At 37.3% G+C, this 19,695-nt stretch overlaps 1 protein-coding gene and 2 long non-coding RNA genes across 3 annotated transcripts in view; all 3 read left to right on the top strand.

The window, feature by feature from the left end:
• Positions 1-1,456, top strand: LOC133304794 (uncharacterized). The gene is made up of 4 exons (XR_009750667.1): positions 1-254; positions 552-628; positions 728-792; positions 1,224-1,456. It is a non-coding gene; the product is annotated as an uncharacterized LOC133304794 (long non-coding RNA).
• A 7,194-nt stretch (positions 1,457-8,650) lies between these two features.
• LOC133304795 (uncharacterized) lies at positions 8,651-10,072 on the top strand. Its single transcript, XR_009750668.1, has 4 exons — positions 8,651-8,871; positions 9,169-9,245; positions 9,344-9,408; positions 9,840-10,072. It is a non-coding gene; the product is annotated as an uncharacterized LOC133304795 (long non-coding RNA).
• Positions 10,073-16,051: 5,979 nt separating this feature from the next.
• The window catches only part of LOC133304805 (DNA-directed RNA polymerases II and IV subunit 5A-like), a 29,211-nt gene continuing 25,567 nt past the window's right edge, over positions 16,052-19,695 (top strand). The window contains exon 1 of the mRNA XM_061504866.1: positions 16,052-16,252. Within this exon, the coding sequence (XP_061360850.1) occupies positions 16,052-16,252 (201 nt within the window). The remainder of the gene's footprint in view (positions 16,253-19,695) is intronic.

Genomic DNA, 19,695 nt, shown 5'->3' with positions numbered 1-19,695 from the left:
GAGAAAGGAGGGAGAAGGAAGGGAGGAAGAGAGAGAGAGATCAAACCTTGACCGTTTTGGGTGATTCAAAAGCCTAAATCGCTTAAAATCTCGTCCTCTTTCATAATCCTAGCTTTGTTTTGAGTGGGGAGCATTGTGGAGAGAGAAATCAACCCTCCAAAATTCGCCCCTTTTGGTGAGAGTTGGGGTTTTGGGGTGATTCTCTCCATTGAAGCTTGGGGAACGCTCATTGCATCGTTGTGTGGTCATTGGTGGTAAGTTTCCACTACTTTGCACACTAAATCCCTAGATTTTTGCATGAGTTAGGGTTTATGAATAGTAAATTGGGATTTTGATGAAATGTAGTTGAATTTGCTATGTTCTAGGAAGAATGTGATTTAGTGCATGTTATAAGAAGTGCTAGGAATGACATTTAATCGGTGGAAATGAGCCTAGATAGTCATTTGATAATTGTTCATAATATTGGAAAGTTCATGCTTGGATTGGTTAGTATTCTAGCATGTTGAACAATTAGTGAGTTGAATGATTGATTGTGTCCTTGTGATGTCTAGGATTGAGACATTTGGACCGACCGTGAGTGATCAACCTCTTGAGCAAGCTATGGAGCTTGAGTAGCTCATTGGAATTGGTAAGCTCATACTTGTGTTGTGTTTTGAATTGAGTAGTTGATGGTTGATTGTGAAATACTCTTGGATGCAATGTGTTGATTGCATTACACCATGTGTAGGTGTTGGTTTTGTAGTAGGGTATTGTTGACATTGATGAAGAACAAAGGTCGACTGAAGCATTGAGGTAAGCCTTCGGACCTTGGGTGTAATTCCTTTGACTGTTCTACCAAGCCCTGAAAGGGTAGAGGTTGTGATTGTGTATATAAATGCAATAAAATAGTGTAATGCTTTGTTATACGTATGTGTATGCATTTGGTGTGGCATAGGATGGTGTTTCCCTATGTTGGTATGTTGCATGACGATGCGTAAATCATACTTGGTAGTTAGCTGGCCAGTAGGACTATTTGCATCTGAGTTTCCTTAGGACAGCTTGAGAGCTCGAGGGATTTCTCCTGGAGATGTATTGCACTTTGCATAGATATGTATTTACTGCATTATTATTGTTATTGCTATTACACTGATATGGAACTGTGGGGTGGAGAGATGCTCCAAGGACCCCTGGTTTACTGGATATATTCGTATATCTCACCCCGTGTTGTGGGGACCCCCTTTCAGGTAAGGATGCTGCAGGAGCCTCTGGTGGCAAGTGGCCATATCTGGATTATGCATGAAATGTGGCATTTCTTTTGAGTTTATGCATGCCTTTTGTAGTTGACATGTATAGGATTTTATTTTGAAAGCCCATGGTCATTTGTATATCTTGATTCATTGGATGAACTTAGCCTATGCTCATGCCTTTGGTTACACCTTTTGTTGATGGGAGCCAAGGGAATGATCATAGTGTTTTGTAAGCTAAGTTCTATGATTTGTAAAGGATATGTAATGTAAATGATGTCTACTTGAAATTCAATATATGCATGCTTGTTATGTATTGAGTTGTTGAATTGGTTGGGCTGAGAATCAATTAGGTACCCTTTGTTTAAATTGGGAAACGATGAGAAAACAAAGGTTATGCTGTCCAAATTCTAGCTAAACCTCATGAGTAGGGTTGGCAAAACGGGCCAACCCAGCTCGACCCGGCCCAACCCGCATTCAACCCGTAAAAATCGGGTTGGGTTAGGGTTGGCTCGAAAAAATAAACGAGCCAGAAAACCCAACCCAGCCCAACCCGAGCCGGGTTAGGGTTGGCTCGCGGGTTGGCTCGATAATCAGCTCGCGGGTTGGCTCGGAAAAAAGCTCGCGGGTTGGCTCTAGGAGAAGGAAGAAGATTCTGAAGAAGAGAAAAAATTCTAAGTGTTGAGCGCTAAAACGTTCATCCAGAACGTTTTAGCGCCCTGCTACAGAAAGAAGTCAAAAGATGCTGATCTGGAGCGCTAAAACGTCCATCCAGAACGTTTTAGCGCGCTGCTGCACGTCAAAGCCAGAAATATGCAGGTCTTCAGCGTTAAAACGTTAAAGCTCAAACGTTTTAGCGCCCTGATGCTGGAAAAGGATTTTGGTCTTCAGCGTTAAAAAGCTCAAACCAAACGTTTTATTTTTTTTAATTTAAAAAAAATACCCAACCCGCGAGCTGGCCCGTTTAACCCGAGGGTTGGCTCGTTTGGGTTAGGGTTGTATCGGGTCGGGTTGTATCGGGTTGGCAGCTCATTTAGGCCAACCCAACCCGACTCATTTAGGACGGGTTGCAAGCCAACCCGACGGGTTGGCTCGTTTTTGCCAACCCTACTCATGAGGAGAGGTTGGATGAGTGCTAGGATTTAGTTTTGGGGCATGGACAATTGGGGTTTGGAATGGGGATGCATCTTCCCCTAGACTTGAACTTGAAAAATGTGGGAATTGGAATTCCCTGGCAGCGCGCTTCAGCGCCAAGGAGCGCGCTCTAGCGCCCTGCTGCCCCTGCGAGTGCCAATGCATTTTGCCTCCTCGCGCTGGAGCGCCCTAGTGGGGGGCTAAAGCGCCCAGGATTGCGCGCTGGAGCGCCCTGGCTCGCGCTTAAGCGCCCTTCGCTGCAGAAAGATGGGATGCTTACTGTCCCCTTGTGTTTTAGCGCCCAGTGTGGGGCTTAAGCGCCCAGGGTTGCGCGCTTGAGCGCCCTGGTCCGCGCTTAAGCGCCCTGAGCCACTGTAGGAGGAGATGCTTCTGTCTCTGCGCGCTAAAACGTCCCAATGGGAGCTTAAGCGCCCAAGATAGCGCGCTTGAGCGCCCTGATGCGCGCTGAAGCGCCCATCTACACTGAAATACCTGATGCTTCCTGCCTCCGTGCGCTTAAGCGCCCAGATGGAGGCCTTAGCGCCCGATAGCGCGCGCTTGAGCGCCCGGTAGCGCGCTGAAGCGCGCGGGGCCTGTGACCAACACTCTCTTGTGTTGCTTCTAATTGTCATAACTTGGGCTACAGTGCTCCGATTGGAGCGCGGTTTGAAGCCACGCGTAGCTAATGAAGAGATCCACAATATAGTAGAGGTTGTGAAATAAATAGGAAGTAAATTAATGGTTTAAAAATGGAATAAGAACATGATGTTAAGCTTGATTTATCTGATTCCGCAAGGTAATACGGTTATGATCACGAAATTGGGTATTATAAGTTCGGTATGTTTTAAAATGAAAAATTTATCCGGACCTTAATTGAACCCATGTGATTGTAACTGCGCTTAATATCATAATGCGATGTTAACAAACCGGTTCTAGAACGGGGTGTTACATTTTATGGTATCAGAGCAGTTTCGTAGGGAATAACTGTTAGCTATTGATGAGTATGCTTAGTGTTTGATGCTTATAGTTGTTTTAGTACTCTTTATGATTATTGCATTTGTGATCACTAAGTGTGGGCCTGATCAACTCACTTCTTTGTGTAACATGTGTAGTGACATGACGAGGAACCGAAACAACCCCGGACCATCAAACACCAATGCTCAGCCAGAACCTGTTTTGGCTGCTCTTGTGAGGCCTAGAAGTGGCCGTGGGGCAACGGGCGTACAGCCTGATCCCGTGGCTGAAGCTCTTGCAGCCGTTCAGAGGGAGTTGGCTGCTAGCAGGCAAGCCAATGAGAATCTAATGAAAACAAATGAAGATTCGCGGACTGCTATGGCCGCAATGATGACTGAGTTGAGGACGTTGAGGGGTCCTAGGCCCGTGAACCGGTAACCCACTCCTCCTCCTCACACTGCTACTCCTTCTCTACCTCCTTCACAGGAAGAGGGTGCAGTGGGTAACAATGAAGGTGAGGGTAGTCACCACTCTGGAAGTCGGAGTCATCACACTGAGGTTCGTCAACCTCGAGTTGAAAATGTCGGTGATCATGAAGTGGAGGAAAGAAGATTGATGGCTTTCCGAAAACACAAACCTCCTTCTTTTAAGGGAGGTTATGAGCCAATGGCGGCTGCAAAATGGCTCCAAGCGATGGAGAAAATATTCAGGGTGATGAGATGCCCTGACGCAATGAAGTTGGCTTACTCTGTTTATATGCTGGAAGAGGAAGCAGAAGATTGGTAGACAAATACCGTGCAGCCATTAGAAGCTGAAGGTCGGGAGATCACATGGCGGTTGTTCGAGACATTGTTCTTGGATAACTATTTCCCTAGAGAGGCTAGGGAACAAAAGCAGAATGAGTACAACGATCTCAAGCAAGGGTCGATGTCTATTGACCAATACTTCTCAAAATTCAATGAGTTGGTGAAATACGCCAACTATGGGCGAGCCTTACCCACTCCGGCTGAAATGACCTCCAAATTCCAATGGGGTCTTAATGAGAAGATGTCTCGGAAGATGTCAAATTGTGACATCCGAGAGTTCAGTCGGTTTGTAAACCAGTGTAGAAAGGTGGAAGAAGTGTATAAGGTGTCCCAAACCAAGAAGCCTTCTGAGGCCCAGACACCTAGTTCCAATAAAGCAACGGGCTCAGGTTATTGGAAGAACAGAAAGATGCAAGGCAAGAAGCTAAAGGTGAATAGGCCCTTTGACTTGTTCAAAAAACCGGTACTCAGAAGAATTTTGTTGATAGAGGACCTCTTCCCAAGTGCAAGGGATGTGGCAAGGAGCATAGAGGTCCATGTGCTACCGGTGAGGTGATTTGTTTTAAATGTGGAAGATCCGGTCACTACTCCAGGCAGTGTCCTCAGAACGAAGCAAGGACTATGGCAGTTCAAGCTACTGCTGTTCCGGTCTCTGTTGTTCCACCTATGCTAGAGTTTCAGATGGCTGGTAGAGTATATACCATGGACCGTCAACAATCGGAGAAGGCTCCGAATCTAGTGAAAGGTACAATTTACATTGATAATATGGATGTTGAAGTGTTGTTTGATTCAGGAGCTACACACTCTTGTATGTCTGACTTTATGGCCGTTGGGCTAAATTTGCAAATGTATGACATTCGCCCTCCAATGAAAGTGGTTACTGCTACTAGAGAGGAGTGTTATACATCCGTGTTGTGTAAAGATGTTGAGTTCAAATATGAAGGCCGAGATTACGTGCTGGATTTTATTTGTTTACCTATGATCAGCCTTCAAGTTATCTTGGGTATGGACTGGTTGTCAAAGAACTGTGCTATGATAGACTGCTGTGGTAAAAGGATTGTGCTTGATGCTGATGATTCTGCTACTAGTTCTTCCCCATATCTATCTGTGTTGCAGGTTAGAAAGGCTTTGAGGGCCGGGGCATTGGGATATGTCTTTGTGGGGGGTTTAGTAGGCGCGGAAGTCATGAGGAGATTGGCACTATTTCCGTGGTGAGGGAGTTTGTGGATGTGTTTCCAGATGAAATTCCACAACTTCCGCCTCATAGAGAGATTGAGTTCACGATTGATCTGTTGCCTGGTGTGGGGTCTATCTCTCTGGCTCCGTATAGGATGTCACCACCGGAATTAGCCGAGTTAAAGAAGCATATTGAAGAGCTTTCGGCTAAGCAGTTTATCCGGCCAAGTGTGTCCCTGTGGGGAGCACCAGTCATATTTGTTAAGAAGAAGGACGGTAGCATGAGATTGTGCACTGATTACCGTCAGTTGAATAAGGTTACCATTAAGAACAAGTATCCTCTCCCTCGAATAGACGATTTGCTTGATCAGTTGAGGGGTGCTTGTGTTTTCTCAAAGATTGATTTGAGGTCGGGTTATCATCAAATCCGAATTAGGCAGGAAGATATTCCGAAGACTGCCTTCCGATCTAGATATGGACATTATGAGTATCAGGTAATTCCATTTGGACTCACTAATGCTCCTGCGGTGTTTATGGATTACATGAATCGCATATTTAAGCCGTTTCTGGATCAATTCGTGATTGTGTTTATTGATGATATCCTGATATATTCCAAGAATAAGGAGGAGCATGAAGGTCACTTGAGAACTGTGTTGCAAATTCTCAGAGAGAAACAGTTATATGCAAAGCCTTCTAAATGTGAATTTTGGCTTTCTCAAGTGCAATTTTTGGGTCACGTTATCTCTGCTGATGGAGTGGCGGTTGATCCTAGCAAGATAGAAGCAGTTGTTGATTGGGAGAGACCCAAGACTGTAACAGAAATAAGGAGTTTTCTGGGTTTGGCTGGTTATTACCGGAGATTCATTAAAGAATTTTCAGCCATGGTGTTGCCATTGACCCGTTTGACCCGGAAGGATACTCCATTTATTTGGACGCAGGAATGTGAAGAATGCTTCCAGAGCCTTCAGGAGAAATTGACGACCGCTCCAGTGTTAGTACTTCCTGATCCGGAAGGTGAATTTGAGCTATACAACGATGCTTCCAAGAAGGGATTGGGATGTGTGCTGATGCAAGATAGGCGGGTGGTAGCTTATGCATCGAGGCAATTGAAACCGCATGAAGAAAACTATCCAACCCATGACCTTGAGCTTGCTGCAATTGTTTTTGGGTTGAAACAGTGGAGACATTTCTTGTATGGAATGCAATTTGCAATATTCAGCGATCACAAGAGTTTGAAATACTTGTTTGATCAGAAGGAGCTGAATATGAGACAACGACGGTGGACCGAGTTCCTAAAAGACTATGATTTTGAATTGAAATATCATCCTGGCAAGGCTAATGTTGTAGCTGATGCACTGAGCTGAAAATCCGTGAGTATATCAAGCATGATGATCAGAGATTATGATGTAATTGAGAGGTTCAGAGATATTCAATTATCTAAAATCTTTCCATGTAAAATTTGTGGCTTTGAAATCACAAGCATTGAGAATGAACTGATGACCAGAATTAAAGAAGCTCAGCTGCAAAATGAAAGTGCAAAACGACTAAAAGGTCAGAGTGGTGTATCCTGCAATGATGAGGGTATACTATTATATCAGGGTCGTGTAGTTGTACCTAGGCAGTTGGCGGAAGAAGTGATGTCAGAGGCTCATAAGGGTCATTTTACAGTTCATCCGGGAGCTACAAAGATGTATCAGGACCTAAAGATGAATTTCTGGTGGCCTGGTATGAAGAAAGATATTGCCGAATTTGTCTCTAAGTGTCTCATTTGTCAGAAGGTAAAGATTGAGCATCAAAAGCCTTCTGGTATGTTGCAACCTCTGGATGTTCCTGAATGGAAATGGGAGAGACCCTCCATGGATTTCGTAGTGGGATTGCCGCGAACACAGGCTAGTTATGATTCTATATGGGTGATTGTGGATAGATTGACAAAATCCGTACACTTTTTGCCAGTTCGGGTAGATTTCTCTGCGGAGAGATTGGCTAGGCTCTATTTGAAGGAGATTGTGAGGCTTCATGGGGTGCCTGAAAGCATTGTTAGTGATCGGGACCCGAAGTTCACTTCTCGCTTCTGGGGAGCATTGCAGGAGGCTCTTGGCACTCAGTTGAGACTGAGCACTGCTTATCACCCACAGACGGATGGTCAGACTGAGAGGACCATTCAGACGTTGGAGGATATGCTGAGGGCTTGCACCCTGGAGCAGGGTATTGCATGGGATCGATATCTCCCGCTGGTTGAGTTTTCATATAATAACAGTTTTCATGCTAGTCTGGGTATGGCTCCCTACGAGGCCTTGTATGGTCGCAGGTGTAGGACACCTACTTGTTGGTCAGAGGTTGGAGACACAGAGCGGTTTGGATTGGATTTTGTTCAGGAGACTACTGAGCAGATCAAAATGATTAGGGATCGTATGAAAAAGGCTCAGAACCGTCAGAAAAGTTATTATGATCTCAAGCACCGGCCTCTAGAGTTTGAGGAGGGAGATCATGTGTTCCTGAAGCTGTCACCGGTTACGGGTGTGGGACGAGCCCTTGGAGTGAGGAAGCTGAGTCCGAGATTTATTGGACCCTACCAGATTCTTCGTAGGGTGGGACCGGTTGCCTACCAGCTTGCCTTACCTCCGCAATTGGCAAATTTGCATGATGTGTTTCATGTTTCTCAGCTGAGGAAATATGTAGCTGATCCTTCTCATGTGGTTCAACCTGATAATGTTGAAATCCAGGAGAATTTGAAGACTCCCGTGGGGCCACTGAAGATACTCGAAAGAGATGAGAAGAAGCTGAGAAATAAATCTATTCCTATGGTGAAAGTCCAGTGGGAAGGAAGGACGCCTGAAGAGTCCACTTGGGAGCGGGAAGATGAGCTTCTCCGGCAATATCCTGAGTTTAAGGACAGGTACGTTCTTGATTTTGCGGACAAAATCGCTAAAAGGTGGGGTGACTATAATAGCCCATCTTAATTAATTAGTAAATCAAGTGTAATTAATTAATTAAACATGTTTTAGTGAGTAAAATTAAGTATAAGGCTTAATTAAATGAATCTGAGTCACTTTGGAGTTAAAAAGTGTACTCAGTGAAAATTAAGGGGTATAAATGGGTACTGGTGAAAGTACCCAAATTATAAAAATAAAAATAGTAATATGCCTAGAATAATATTCCAGACTTTTGGGTAAAGTTTGGTAATTATTGGAGTTGAATAGATAGACGAACCAATACCCGCTTAAAGCCACTTAACCTATGTTAAGTGACTTAAGCTACTAAAAGAACCCATTTTCCCCCCATTCCCCGTCGAGCCAGAAACAGAGAGAAGAAGAAGAAGAAGGAGAAAGGAGGGAGAAGGAAGGGAGGAAGAGAGAGAGAGAGATCAAACCTTGACCGTTTTGGGTGATTCAAAAGCCTAAATCGCTTAGAATCTCGTCCTCTTTCATAATCCTAGCTTTGTTTTGAGTGGGGAGCATTGTGGAGAGAGAAATCAACCCTCCAAAATTCGCCCCTTTTGGTGAGAGTTGGGGTTTTGGGGTGATTCTCTCCATTGAAGCTTGGGGAACGCTCATTGCATCGTTGTGTGGTCATTGGTGGTAAGTTTCCACTACTTTGCACACTAAATCCCTAGATTTTTGCATGAGTTAGGGTTTATGAATAGTAAATTGGGATTTTGATGAAATGTAGTTGAATTTGCTATGTTCTAGGAAGAATGAGATTTAGTGCATGTTATAAGAAGTGCTAGGAATGGCATTTAATCGGTGGAAATGAGCCTAGATAGTCATTTGATAATTGTTCATAATATTGGAAAGTTCATGCTTGGATTGGTTAGTATTCTAGCATGTTGAACAATTAGTGAGTTGAATGATTGATTGTGTCCTTGTGATGTCTAGGATTGAGACATTTGGACCGACCGTGAGTGATCAACCTCTTGAGCAAGCTATGGAGCTTGAGTAGCTCATTGGAATTGGTAAGCTCATACTTGTGTTGTGTTTTGAATTGAGTAGTTGATGGTTGATTGTGAATACTCTTGGATGCAATGTGTTGATTGCATTACACCATGTGTAGGTGTTGGTTTTGTAGTAGGGTATTGTTGACATTGATGAAGAACAAAGGTCGACTGAAGCATTGAGGTAAGCCTTCGGACCTTGGGTGTAATTCCCTTGACTGTTCTACCAAGCCCTGAAAGGGTAGAGGTTGTGATTGTGTATATAAATGCAATAAAATAGTGTAATGCTTTGTTATACGTATGTGTATGCATTTGGTGTGGCATAGGATGGTGTTTCCCTATGTTGGTATGTTGCATGACGATGCGTAAATCATACTTGGTAGTTAGCTGGCCAGTAGGACTATTTGCATCTGAGTTTCCTTAGGACAGCTTGAGAGCTCGAGGGATTTCTCCTGGAGATGTATTGCACTTTGCATAGATATGTATTTACTGCATTATTATTGTTATTGCTATTACACTGATATGGAACTGTGGGGTGGAGAGATGCTCCAAGGACCCCTGGTTTACTGGATATATTCGTATATCTCACCCCGTGTTGTGGGGACCCCCTTTCAGGTAAGGATGCTGCAGGAGCCTCTGGTGGCAAGTGGCCATATCTGGATTATGCATGAAATGTGGCATTTCTTTTGAGTTTATGCATGCCTTTTGTAGTTGACATGTATAGGATTTTATTTTGAAAGCCCATGGTCATTTGTATATCTTGATTCATTGGATGAACTTAGCCTATGCTCATGCCTTTGGTTACACCTTTTGTTGATGGGAGCCAAGGGAATGATCATAGTGTTTTGTAAGCTAAGTTCTATGATTTGTAAAGGATATATAATGTAAATGATGTCTACTTGAAATTCAATATATGCATGCTTGTTATGTATTGAGTTGTTGAATTGGTTGGGCTGAGAATCAATTAGGTACCCTTTGTTTAAATTGGGAAACGATGAGAAAACAAAGGTTATGCTGCCCAAATTCTAGCTAAACCTCATGAGGAGAGGTTGGATGAGTGCTAGGATTTAGTTTTGGGGCATGGACAATTGGGGTTTGGAATGAGGATGCATCTTCCCCTAGACTTGAACTTGAAAAATGTGGGAATTGGAATTCCCTGGCAGCGCGCTTAAGCGCCCAGGAGCGCGCTCTAGCGCCCTGCTGCCCCTGCGAGTGCCAATGCATTCTGCCTCCTCGCGCTGGAGCGCCCTAGTGGGGGGCTGAAGCGCCCAGGATTGCACGCTGGAGCGCCCTGGCTCGCGCTTAAGCGCCCTTCGCTGCAGAAAGATGGGATGCTTACTGTCCCCTTGTGTTTTAGCGCCCAGTGTGGGGCTAAAGCGCCCAGGGTTGCGCGCTTGAGCGCCCTGGTCCGCGCTTAAGCGCCCTGAGCCACTGTAGGAGGAGATGCTTCTGTCTCTGCGCGCTAAAACGTCCCAATGGGAGCTTAAGCACCCAAGATAGCGCGCTTGAGCGCCCTGATGCGCGCTTAAGCGCCCATCTACACTGAAATACCTGATGCTTCCTGCCTCCGTGCGCTTAAGCGCCCAGATGGAGGCCTTAGCGCCCGATAGCGCGCGCTTGAGCGCCCGGTAGCGCGCTGAAGCGCGCGGGGCCTGTGACCAACACTCTCTTGTGTTGCTTCTAATTGTCATAACTTGGGCTACAGTGCTCCGATTGGAGCGCGGTTTGAAGCCACGCGTAGCTAATGAAGAGATCCACAATATAGTAGAGGTTGTGAAATAAATAGGAAGTAAATTAATGGTTTAAAAATGGAATAAGAACATGATGTTAAGCTTGATTTATCTGATTCCGCAAGGTAATACGGTTATGATCACGAAATTGGGTATTATAAGTTCGGTATGTTTTAAAATGACAAATTTATCCGGACCTTTAATTGAACCCATGTGATTGTAACTGCGCTTAATATCATAATGCGATGTTAACAAACCGGTTCTAGAACGGGGTGTTACAGAATCCTCGTCGGGGTGAGTCATCAATTTGACATAGTCCCCATTGTTATCATCAGCTTGGATTGTGAGGGTGAGGACAGGGAGTTTCCATTTGAAAAAGTCTCAAGTTGTAAAGGAATAGAAATATGGGCATGATAATGTTCGAAAAAAAAAAACAAAAAACAAATAGAAATTGACCAGAGATGATATATTTTGGTAGGGTCTAGGAGGAGAAAGGGGAAAAAATCGAAACAGGAGGAAAATTTAGGGAAAAAGAACGAAGACTTAAACGGGAGAGTGGGAACTGGGAAGCTAAAAAATTAAGGGGGGGTTTAATAAAAATTTAACAAAAAGATAAGCGGGAATATAATGGTTTATAATTTCTTTACGATTTATTTTTTTTATAATGGTTTTCGACGGAATTTCTTTTCCGTCGAAAAATTCATAGATATAATTTTTTTATTATTCATTTATAATGATTTTTGACGAAATTAAGTTTCCGTCGAAAAATTCTTAAATATAATTTTTTAATGATTTATTTATTTATAATGGTTTTTGACGGAATTCATTTTTCGTCGAAAATCTTCAACGGAATATGAATTTTGTCAAAAAAATCCTAAATATAATTTTTTTATGATTTATTTTTTTATAATAATTTTCGACGGAATTCAATTCATAAATATAATTTCTTTATGATTTATTATTTTATAATGGTTTTCGACGGAATATGAATTTCGTCGAAAAATCCATAAATATAATTTCTTTTATAATTTATTTATTTATAATGGTTTTTGAACGGAATTCATTTTCCGTCGAAAAATCCATAAATATAATTTCTTTATGATTTATTTTTAATAAAAAATTACGACAGAATTCATTTTTCGTAGAACATCTTCGACGAAAATTATTTTCCGTCGAATCGAAAAATCTTCGGCGGAAAATAATTTCCGTCGAAAACTTCAACGGAATACGCTTTTCGTTGAAATTTTCGTCGAAGACTTCGACAGAATATTTTCCGTCGAAAATTTCCATCGAAAAATTGGACTTTTCTAATACTATTTGAGCTTTATTCTTGTGATATTGTCAACACCTCTAGGCTATAAATTTGTATTATATATACTTTGAGAGTACATAACTATTGTTAAATACTTTTCCATTGTATTATTGAGTCGAAAGGGTTGTGAGACCCATTGTATTTGAGAGATAACCAAATACTAATAGATAAATTTGGAGTGAAGTGTAAGTTTGCCAAGTACGTATGAACTTAGAAGATTGTAGTGATTTGTCAAGCACCCTAAAGCTTGATCGTTAGTGAAAGAGTTGATTTAGCGGTTTCAATCTGGACACAGGTCACAAGTAGTGATGACCGAACCAGTATACATATAGTTTATAATTTCTCTAACCTTCAACTCTTTATTTTATCTCTAAATTGCATTATTTAGTTGTGTTTGCTTGTTCACTAGTTCATATATTGATTATTCACTAGTGTCTTCACTTAGAATTAATTGTGCTAAATCAATAGATTGAAGAAATATTTTTCAAAATATCAAAGGAGATATTTTCTCAAAAGATTTTATAAACTAAATTCACCCATCTCTTGCATTTTGAAGTCATTTGTCTAATATTATTGACTAAGAAGAGTATAATAATATATTAAAAGCAAATAATATAATAAATATCGCCAGTCAAACTTATTAAATTTTAATTTATTTTAGTTTAATACGGTGAGTGGCAGATAGTTGTCATGCATGCATGAGAGATGACAAAACATGTCACGAGTAATGAATTGACTCGTGAGTCATGACATGTCAAAATATGGATTCCATAGACTTGTGGAATAAAACAGATTTTGTGTTGTATCATGGGTTGACCATAACCCGCAAAATTTTTTGTCCAAAAAAAATTAAAGTTTTGAAAATTTTGACATCACTCGTTGCGAGTCATGAGTAAATCAGAATATTTTATTTAATTTTTCTTCTACTTTTATTTTTTAATTTTTTTTTTTATATTTTTGTGTCTCCACCAATTTAACTCGTGAATAAAAATATATCGTTCGAGTTAGATAATTTGACTCCCCTATCAAAACTTAACAACACATGAATCCACCTACCAACACGTTTTCCCACCCATATGATATATATTCCTTTATAAGACCAGATGTAAAGGGATTTTAAAGTTTGCAAAATGTATTCTTGTGTTGCAGTAATTTGTTTATCTTATGTCACTCTCAGTTCGTAAAGCGTGCCTAATCTTTTTTATTTATTTATTTTCACAAAAACTAGTGGGACCCAGCTTACTTTTATGTGCAGGAAAATTTAGTCATCTTCGGCTACAGTAGATAAACAAAGCCCTTTAAAGTTTTACTTTTGTGTTTTGTTCTTCTCCTTTAATGGGAGAAGATTTTTTTTGCAGTTGATACAATATTTTAATGAGTTTCACCATATATTAACTTACAAAAATAAAAAAAAATTGCAAAAAAAATGATATATCATCAGCACAAGAATAGCCTTCTGCAGTCGCAGCAGAAGTTATTCTCCCTTTATTTTTTCGTAGTTTGCTTTTAAACCTGGAATGCAGGTTTGTAGTTTTTTTTTTTAATTTTTCAATAATTAATTCAGCTCTCGAATCGGGCGATCCATCCGATACCATTCTCACAATTCTTCCTTGTTCTTAAATGTTTTTTTCCTGCTCTCTATATGTTTTTTTTTTCCTGAATAAATCCCAAGGTTCTGTAGAATCCAAAATACGACAATGCAGATATATTCTTAAAATACAATTTGCACCCTTACATTCTCACAATTTGCTCTCTCTCTCTCTCTCTCTATATATATATATATATATATATATATATATATATATATAATACACTTACAGTTTATCCATTTCACATGGTCCAACTATTGATTCAAGAAGCCCAGAGTTAATCAGAATTGTAGCCCAATAAATATAGTCTAATTGTTAAAAGAAGCAGTAATTTAGAATATAACACATTACGATCCAATCCAAGTCCATATGAAGTAGCAAATATGATTATAATTTGTTTTGGCAAGAAAAAGACAGCAACACATTTGGCATGATTTGAAATTTAAGATTTGGGACGTGTTTTGAATAATTAATTGTAAGAATATTTATTTTTAGAAGTTAATTACCGTTATATTTATTTTAACAATTTTCCTTATTTTTAGGATTTTAGATTTTGAATTTTGAATTTTGCATCAATTTTAGCTTTCGGCATTAAAGACATAATTATAATTTTGCATCAATTTTGCAGCTTTATAAGACATAATTATAAAAGACATATATCCAAACAAAATGATATTCAGATACTATGCATATGATTTGGGAAAACGAAAATTGGGTTTTTTTTTTTTTTTTAAATCTGTTTTTTTTTTAAAAATATATATGCATAAAAAAATATATTACAAAAATATATATTCATACATACAAAATTATATATATGCATATAAAAAAAATATTACATAATGAACATGTGTGTTGAGTCACTTATCTATCTAAAAAGGAAAATTATTTTTGATAACCAAGTATAAAATTACAAACAGTGATAACTAACAAATAATAGATAACCAATCTCCTCTAATTGCTTCATGCACTCTGCAGATTTTGGATCATCGCTCATTAGGATATAATTTCACTTCTTTTAATGCACACAATAATCCAGAAACACAAAACGATTCTCATAGCATAACTTATAATAGAATTGCAGCTTTATAAGACATAATTATAAAAGACATATATCCAAACAAAATGATATCCAGATACTATGCATATGATTTGGGAAAACGAAAATTGGGTTTTTTTTTTATTTCTTTTTTTTTAAATCTGTTTTTTTAAAAAAATTTCGTGTTAAGTAAAAACGGTCAAAACGGTAAAAACGTAATTTTTTCCCGTTTTTACGCTTTTACATGACGTTTTTACCAGCTTTTACCAAGGACTGTTTTTACTTGCGTTTTAACATCATCACTCTAGTAAAAACGTAAAAGCTATTTTTTGACAACAATGGTCATAAGCACCCTTTTATAGACTAATTATAAATTAATTCAAAATTCAAAATCTAAAATCCTAAAAATAAAGAAAATTTCTAAATTAAATATAATGATAATTGACTTCTAAAAATAAATAAATAATTACAGTTAATCATTCCATGGTTGAACAGAAAGTTAAGATACGATAAAAAAGTAATTCTCTAATTCTCAATTATAATTATCAAAATAATAAACTTCAACTCCTACAATAAGGGTCATAAGCACTCTTTTTTAGGCTAATTATAAATTGATCCAAAATTCAAATTAATCTTGAACCCGCCTCAAACAGAACTATCTCTGAATATTTTTGCTTCATCCCAAAAAGAAAAATAAAAAATTACTCAAGGTGTTATTTGTAATGCAATATAAATCCAAAATATTGCTTTATATATGCAGATACATTCTTAAATTAGCCCCGCATCCTTATAGATATATATTTTTTGGATTACATAGGTAGTCATAGTCTACTCATGAATTAATTAGAAGAAATTAAATAAAAGTTAATTGAAAACTATTAAAGAAAATAATATAATAATATAAAAATTCTGAAATAAATATCCTTATTTATGAAGATGAATTCTTATTGACTAAAAACAATATGATATATTAAAAGAAAAGCATATAATAAATATCCCATTAATATAGGAAATTTTAAATGACTTTTTATTTAATGACAAATAGGTAGCTGGCTCAAATTAATTTAATTGTCGCCATGTATATCTTTAAGACAGAACATAAAGAAATGAACCATTTAGTTCCAAGTTTCAACACTAGACTATTGTAACTCCTTCTCAAGATGTTTTTTTCAGAGGATGAAATCTCAAAGCTTTATAGGATCCAAAACACGGTGATGCAAATGCTGAGAGATAGGGGCTATCTTGTTGGTGATTTTGAGATCAACATGTCCAAACAAGATTTTATGAACAAGTATGGAGAATACATGAAAAGGGAAGACCTTGTTATCAACAAAGCCAAGAGAGAGAGTTCCACTGAGCAGGTATCACACTCATATATAATTTCACTGAAATTTGTCAGTTGTTTATTACTCTCACTTTCGTATTCCTCCTCTTTTGTTTTCTAAACAAAGGCGTAGTGAAATAAAAATCGATAATTGAATCATATAATAAAAATCGATAACTGAATCATATATATATATATGGATAGGATCAACTTATACCAATGTATAGGGGTGTAAATGGGTCAGACGATCTAATAAAGACCTACGACTCAGCCTATATCAAGCTAGGCTCGGATTATTACATATAGTCAAATAGAACATGATTAAGTCTTTGAAAAAATCTATTTAGAAAGAAGAATATAGGCTTTATTTTACATGTTGGGCCTATAAGCCTATAGACCGGCTTGTGTCATTATTTATTTAAATAAAACTATTATTTTAATAATTTTAAATAATAAAATAATCTTATTTTAATATTTTTTAATTATTGAATGCCTAATAGGCTTATACATGTCTAGGCCAAAGCTTTTGCTTTTTTTAATATAAGTCATACCAGATTTATAATGTGGGTCTACGCAAGACTAACAGGTCAAATCAGACCTAGAGTATTTTACATATGTTTGGCCAATCTAAGCAAAAGTCCATCCTAATCCATTTACACCCTTAAGTGTAAGAATAATAATTCTTGCCATAAATTTTAACAGTTGATTTTTGTGAATTTAAGGATTGTTATTTATTTTGTCTCACTTATTAATTTTTAATAAATCATAACAATTAGATACATAGAAATCAACTGTCAAGATTAAGTGTAAGATTTCATATTCTTACACCAGTATAAGAAGATCTTGCCTCGTATATATATATATATATATATATATATATATATATATATATATATATATATATATATATATATATATATATATATATGAGTCATGATCATTTTACACCAGTGTAAGTTACACTCTCAATCTTGTTCATTGATTCCATTTATATCTAACGGCTCTAATTTTTTAGTAATGTGAGCCATTGGATACAAGTGGATCAATGGTCAAGATTGAGTGTAAGATTTCTAATTCTTACACCGTATCTTGCCCATATATATATATATATATATATGGTAAAATCATATCTAAAGTTGCTGTGCAGTAATAACAGGTGTATGGTACTAATTCCCCATATTTAATGCTTTCACTTTTTGTATAGTTATGATTCCCCACATTAAATATTTTAACATATATATATGAAAAATTTGTCACTGGTAGTTGTAGAAAAATCGAACTATATATATATTGTTATAAATAATTTATTGGTTGTCCATATCCGTTATATAACTGTTATAACTGTTGGAGATGTTATGGCCGTTGGAGACGTTATGGCTGTTGGAGATATTATGGCTGTTGGAGATATTATGACCGTTGGAGAATAATTTTAGTTATTATAACTTTCATGTTTCCCGAGCCTATAAATAAGGCATCATTGTAGTGTGACAATACAACCAAAATACATTATCTTATCTCTATATTCTAATTCTTAGTAATTTTACAACACACACACACACACAAACATATATATATATATATATATATATATATATATATATATATATATATATATGGGTCAGGATCATTTTACACCAGTGTAAGTTACACTCTCAATCTTGTCCGTTGATCCCACTTTTATCTAAGGGCTCTAATTTTTTTGTAATGTGAGCCATTTGATACAAGTGGATCGATGGTCAAGATTGAGTGTAAGACTTCTAACTCTTACACCGGTGTAAAAATATCATGCCCCCACACACACACACACATATATAAGCAAAATGATTTGTAATGTGACTGTATATAAGCATTGGGGCAGTCATCTAAAAACTACGTCGTTTTGGGTGGGATAAAGGAAGTTCACATTTAAAATTAATTGTAGAAAATAAAAATATTATATTTATTTCCAACTTTGTATGGTTATGATTCTCCATATTTAATGTTTTATATTTATTTCCACATTTGTATGGTTATTATTTCCCATATTTAATGCTTTTACATTATAAAATGACGTAGTTTTATATGACTGCACCAATCCTTAGGTGCAGTCACTTTACATCCGCTAAACCCACACACACACACACACGCACACGCACACGCACACACACACACACACACATAATACATATATATATACACACACACATGTATATATATAAGGAGGGTTATATTTACAAATTTTTTATTTACAAACTCTTACAAACTACACTGTGTACTCCCGGAAGTACACTCGGTTAGTAATGTATTTCAAAAAATACAGAGTGTAATTTGTAAAAGTTTGTAAAAAAAAATTTATAAACGGATCCTTCCTCATATATATATATATAGATGTATGATCCTTTAACACGAGTGTCAAATTTAAAATTTGACACCTCATCTAAGAGCCATTAGATAAAAAAGATCAACGACTCTGATTTGTAAGCATGTGACATCATTGATCTTTTTTGATCTAATGACTCTCAGATGAAATGTCAAAGGATCCTATCTCATATACATATATATATATATATATATATACATACATACTCGACCGTAAATTTTGGAGTTACGGGATATTTTTGTATAAATATTTTAGAAATGGGGTAAATTTTAAATATATTTTATACGATTTATTCTACTATCACTTAACTTTAATTTTTGTTGTTGTTGTTTAAATCTCCTGTGGTCACTACCAAAAAATGATTTTTTTTCTACGGAAAAATTCCGTCAAAAATGAAGTCATCGAATATCTCTTCGTTGGTAACAACTTTTTTGACGGAATAATTTCTGTGGAAAGTTTCAACGAAAAAATAATTCCGTAGAAATTTTGCGACGAAAAATAAATTCAGTCGAAAAAATGAATGATGTCAAAAAATCTTGTAATAATTTTCGACGGAAAATAAAATGAATGAAATTCCGTCGAAAATTCTTTTAATAATTTTTGACGAAAACAAATTCCGTCAAAAATTTTCGACCAAAAATGATAAAATTCCGTCGAAAAATCTTGTAATAAATAAATTTATTTTTATAATTTGAATTTAAAAGTTTTTCATACAAATCTTTAGTCTGAAGTAAGATAAATATTTCTTTATATTATTTAAATATTGAAAATCTTTCATATATAATTTTCATTTGCATATTTGGTTCCTTAATTTAAATATTAATATATTTACATTTAAAACTTTAATTTGCTAATCAGTTTCAGTTATTTCAAAGGTTGAAACAATTCAGATGATAATTGATACAGATTTAACCATAAGAATATGACCAAAATTTCCCATTATATATCAAATTCCTGTCTTTGTCTTAATTGGCGTCTTCGCTCTTGTGACACTCATACATCAGCGAGTAAATAGAGAAGCAGGCAACCAGGAGAAATAGAACGTATGATAAATACTTCATTGCAATATCATCATATTCTTTTGTCTTATTCATGTGATTTTTCCCTAAATAGAAAAATTT

This window comes from Gastrolobium bilobum, unplaced genomic scaffold (genome assembly GCF_033153095.1).
Source record: "Gastrolobium bilobum isolate Gb01-03AN ecotype WA unplaced genomic scaffold, APGP_CSIRO_Gbil_v1 utg5099, whole genome shotgun sequence".
Lineage (NCBI taxonomy): Eukaryota > Viridiplantae > Streptophyta > Magnoliopsida > Fabales > Fabaceae > Gastrolobium > Gastrolobium bilobum.
The sequence above is the reverse complement of the archived record's forward strand: the minus strand, read 5'-3'. Positions and strand labels throughout refer to the sequence as shown.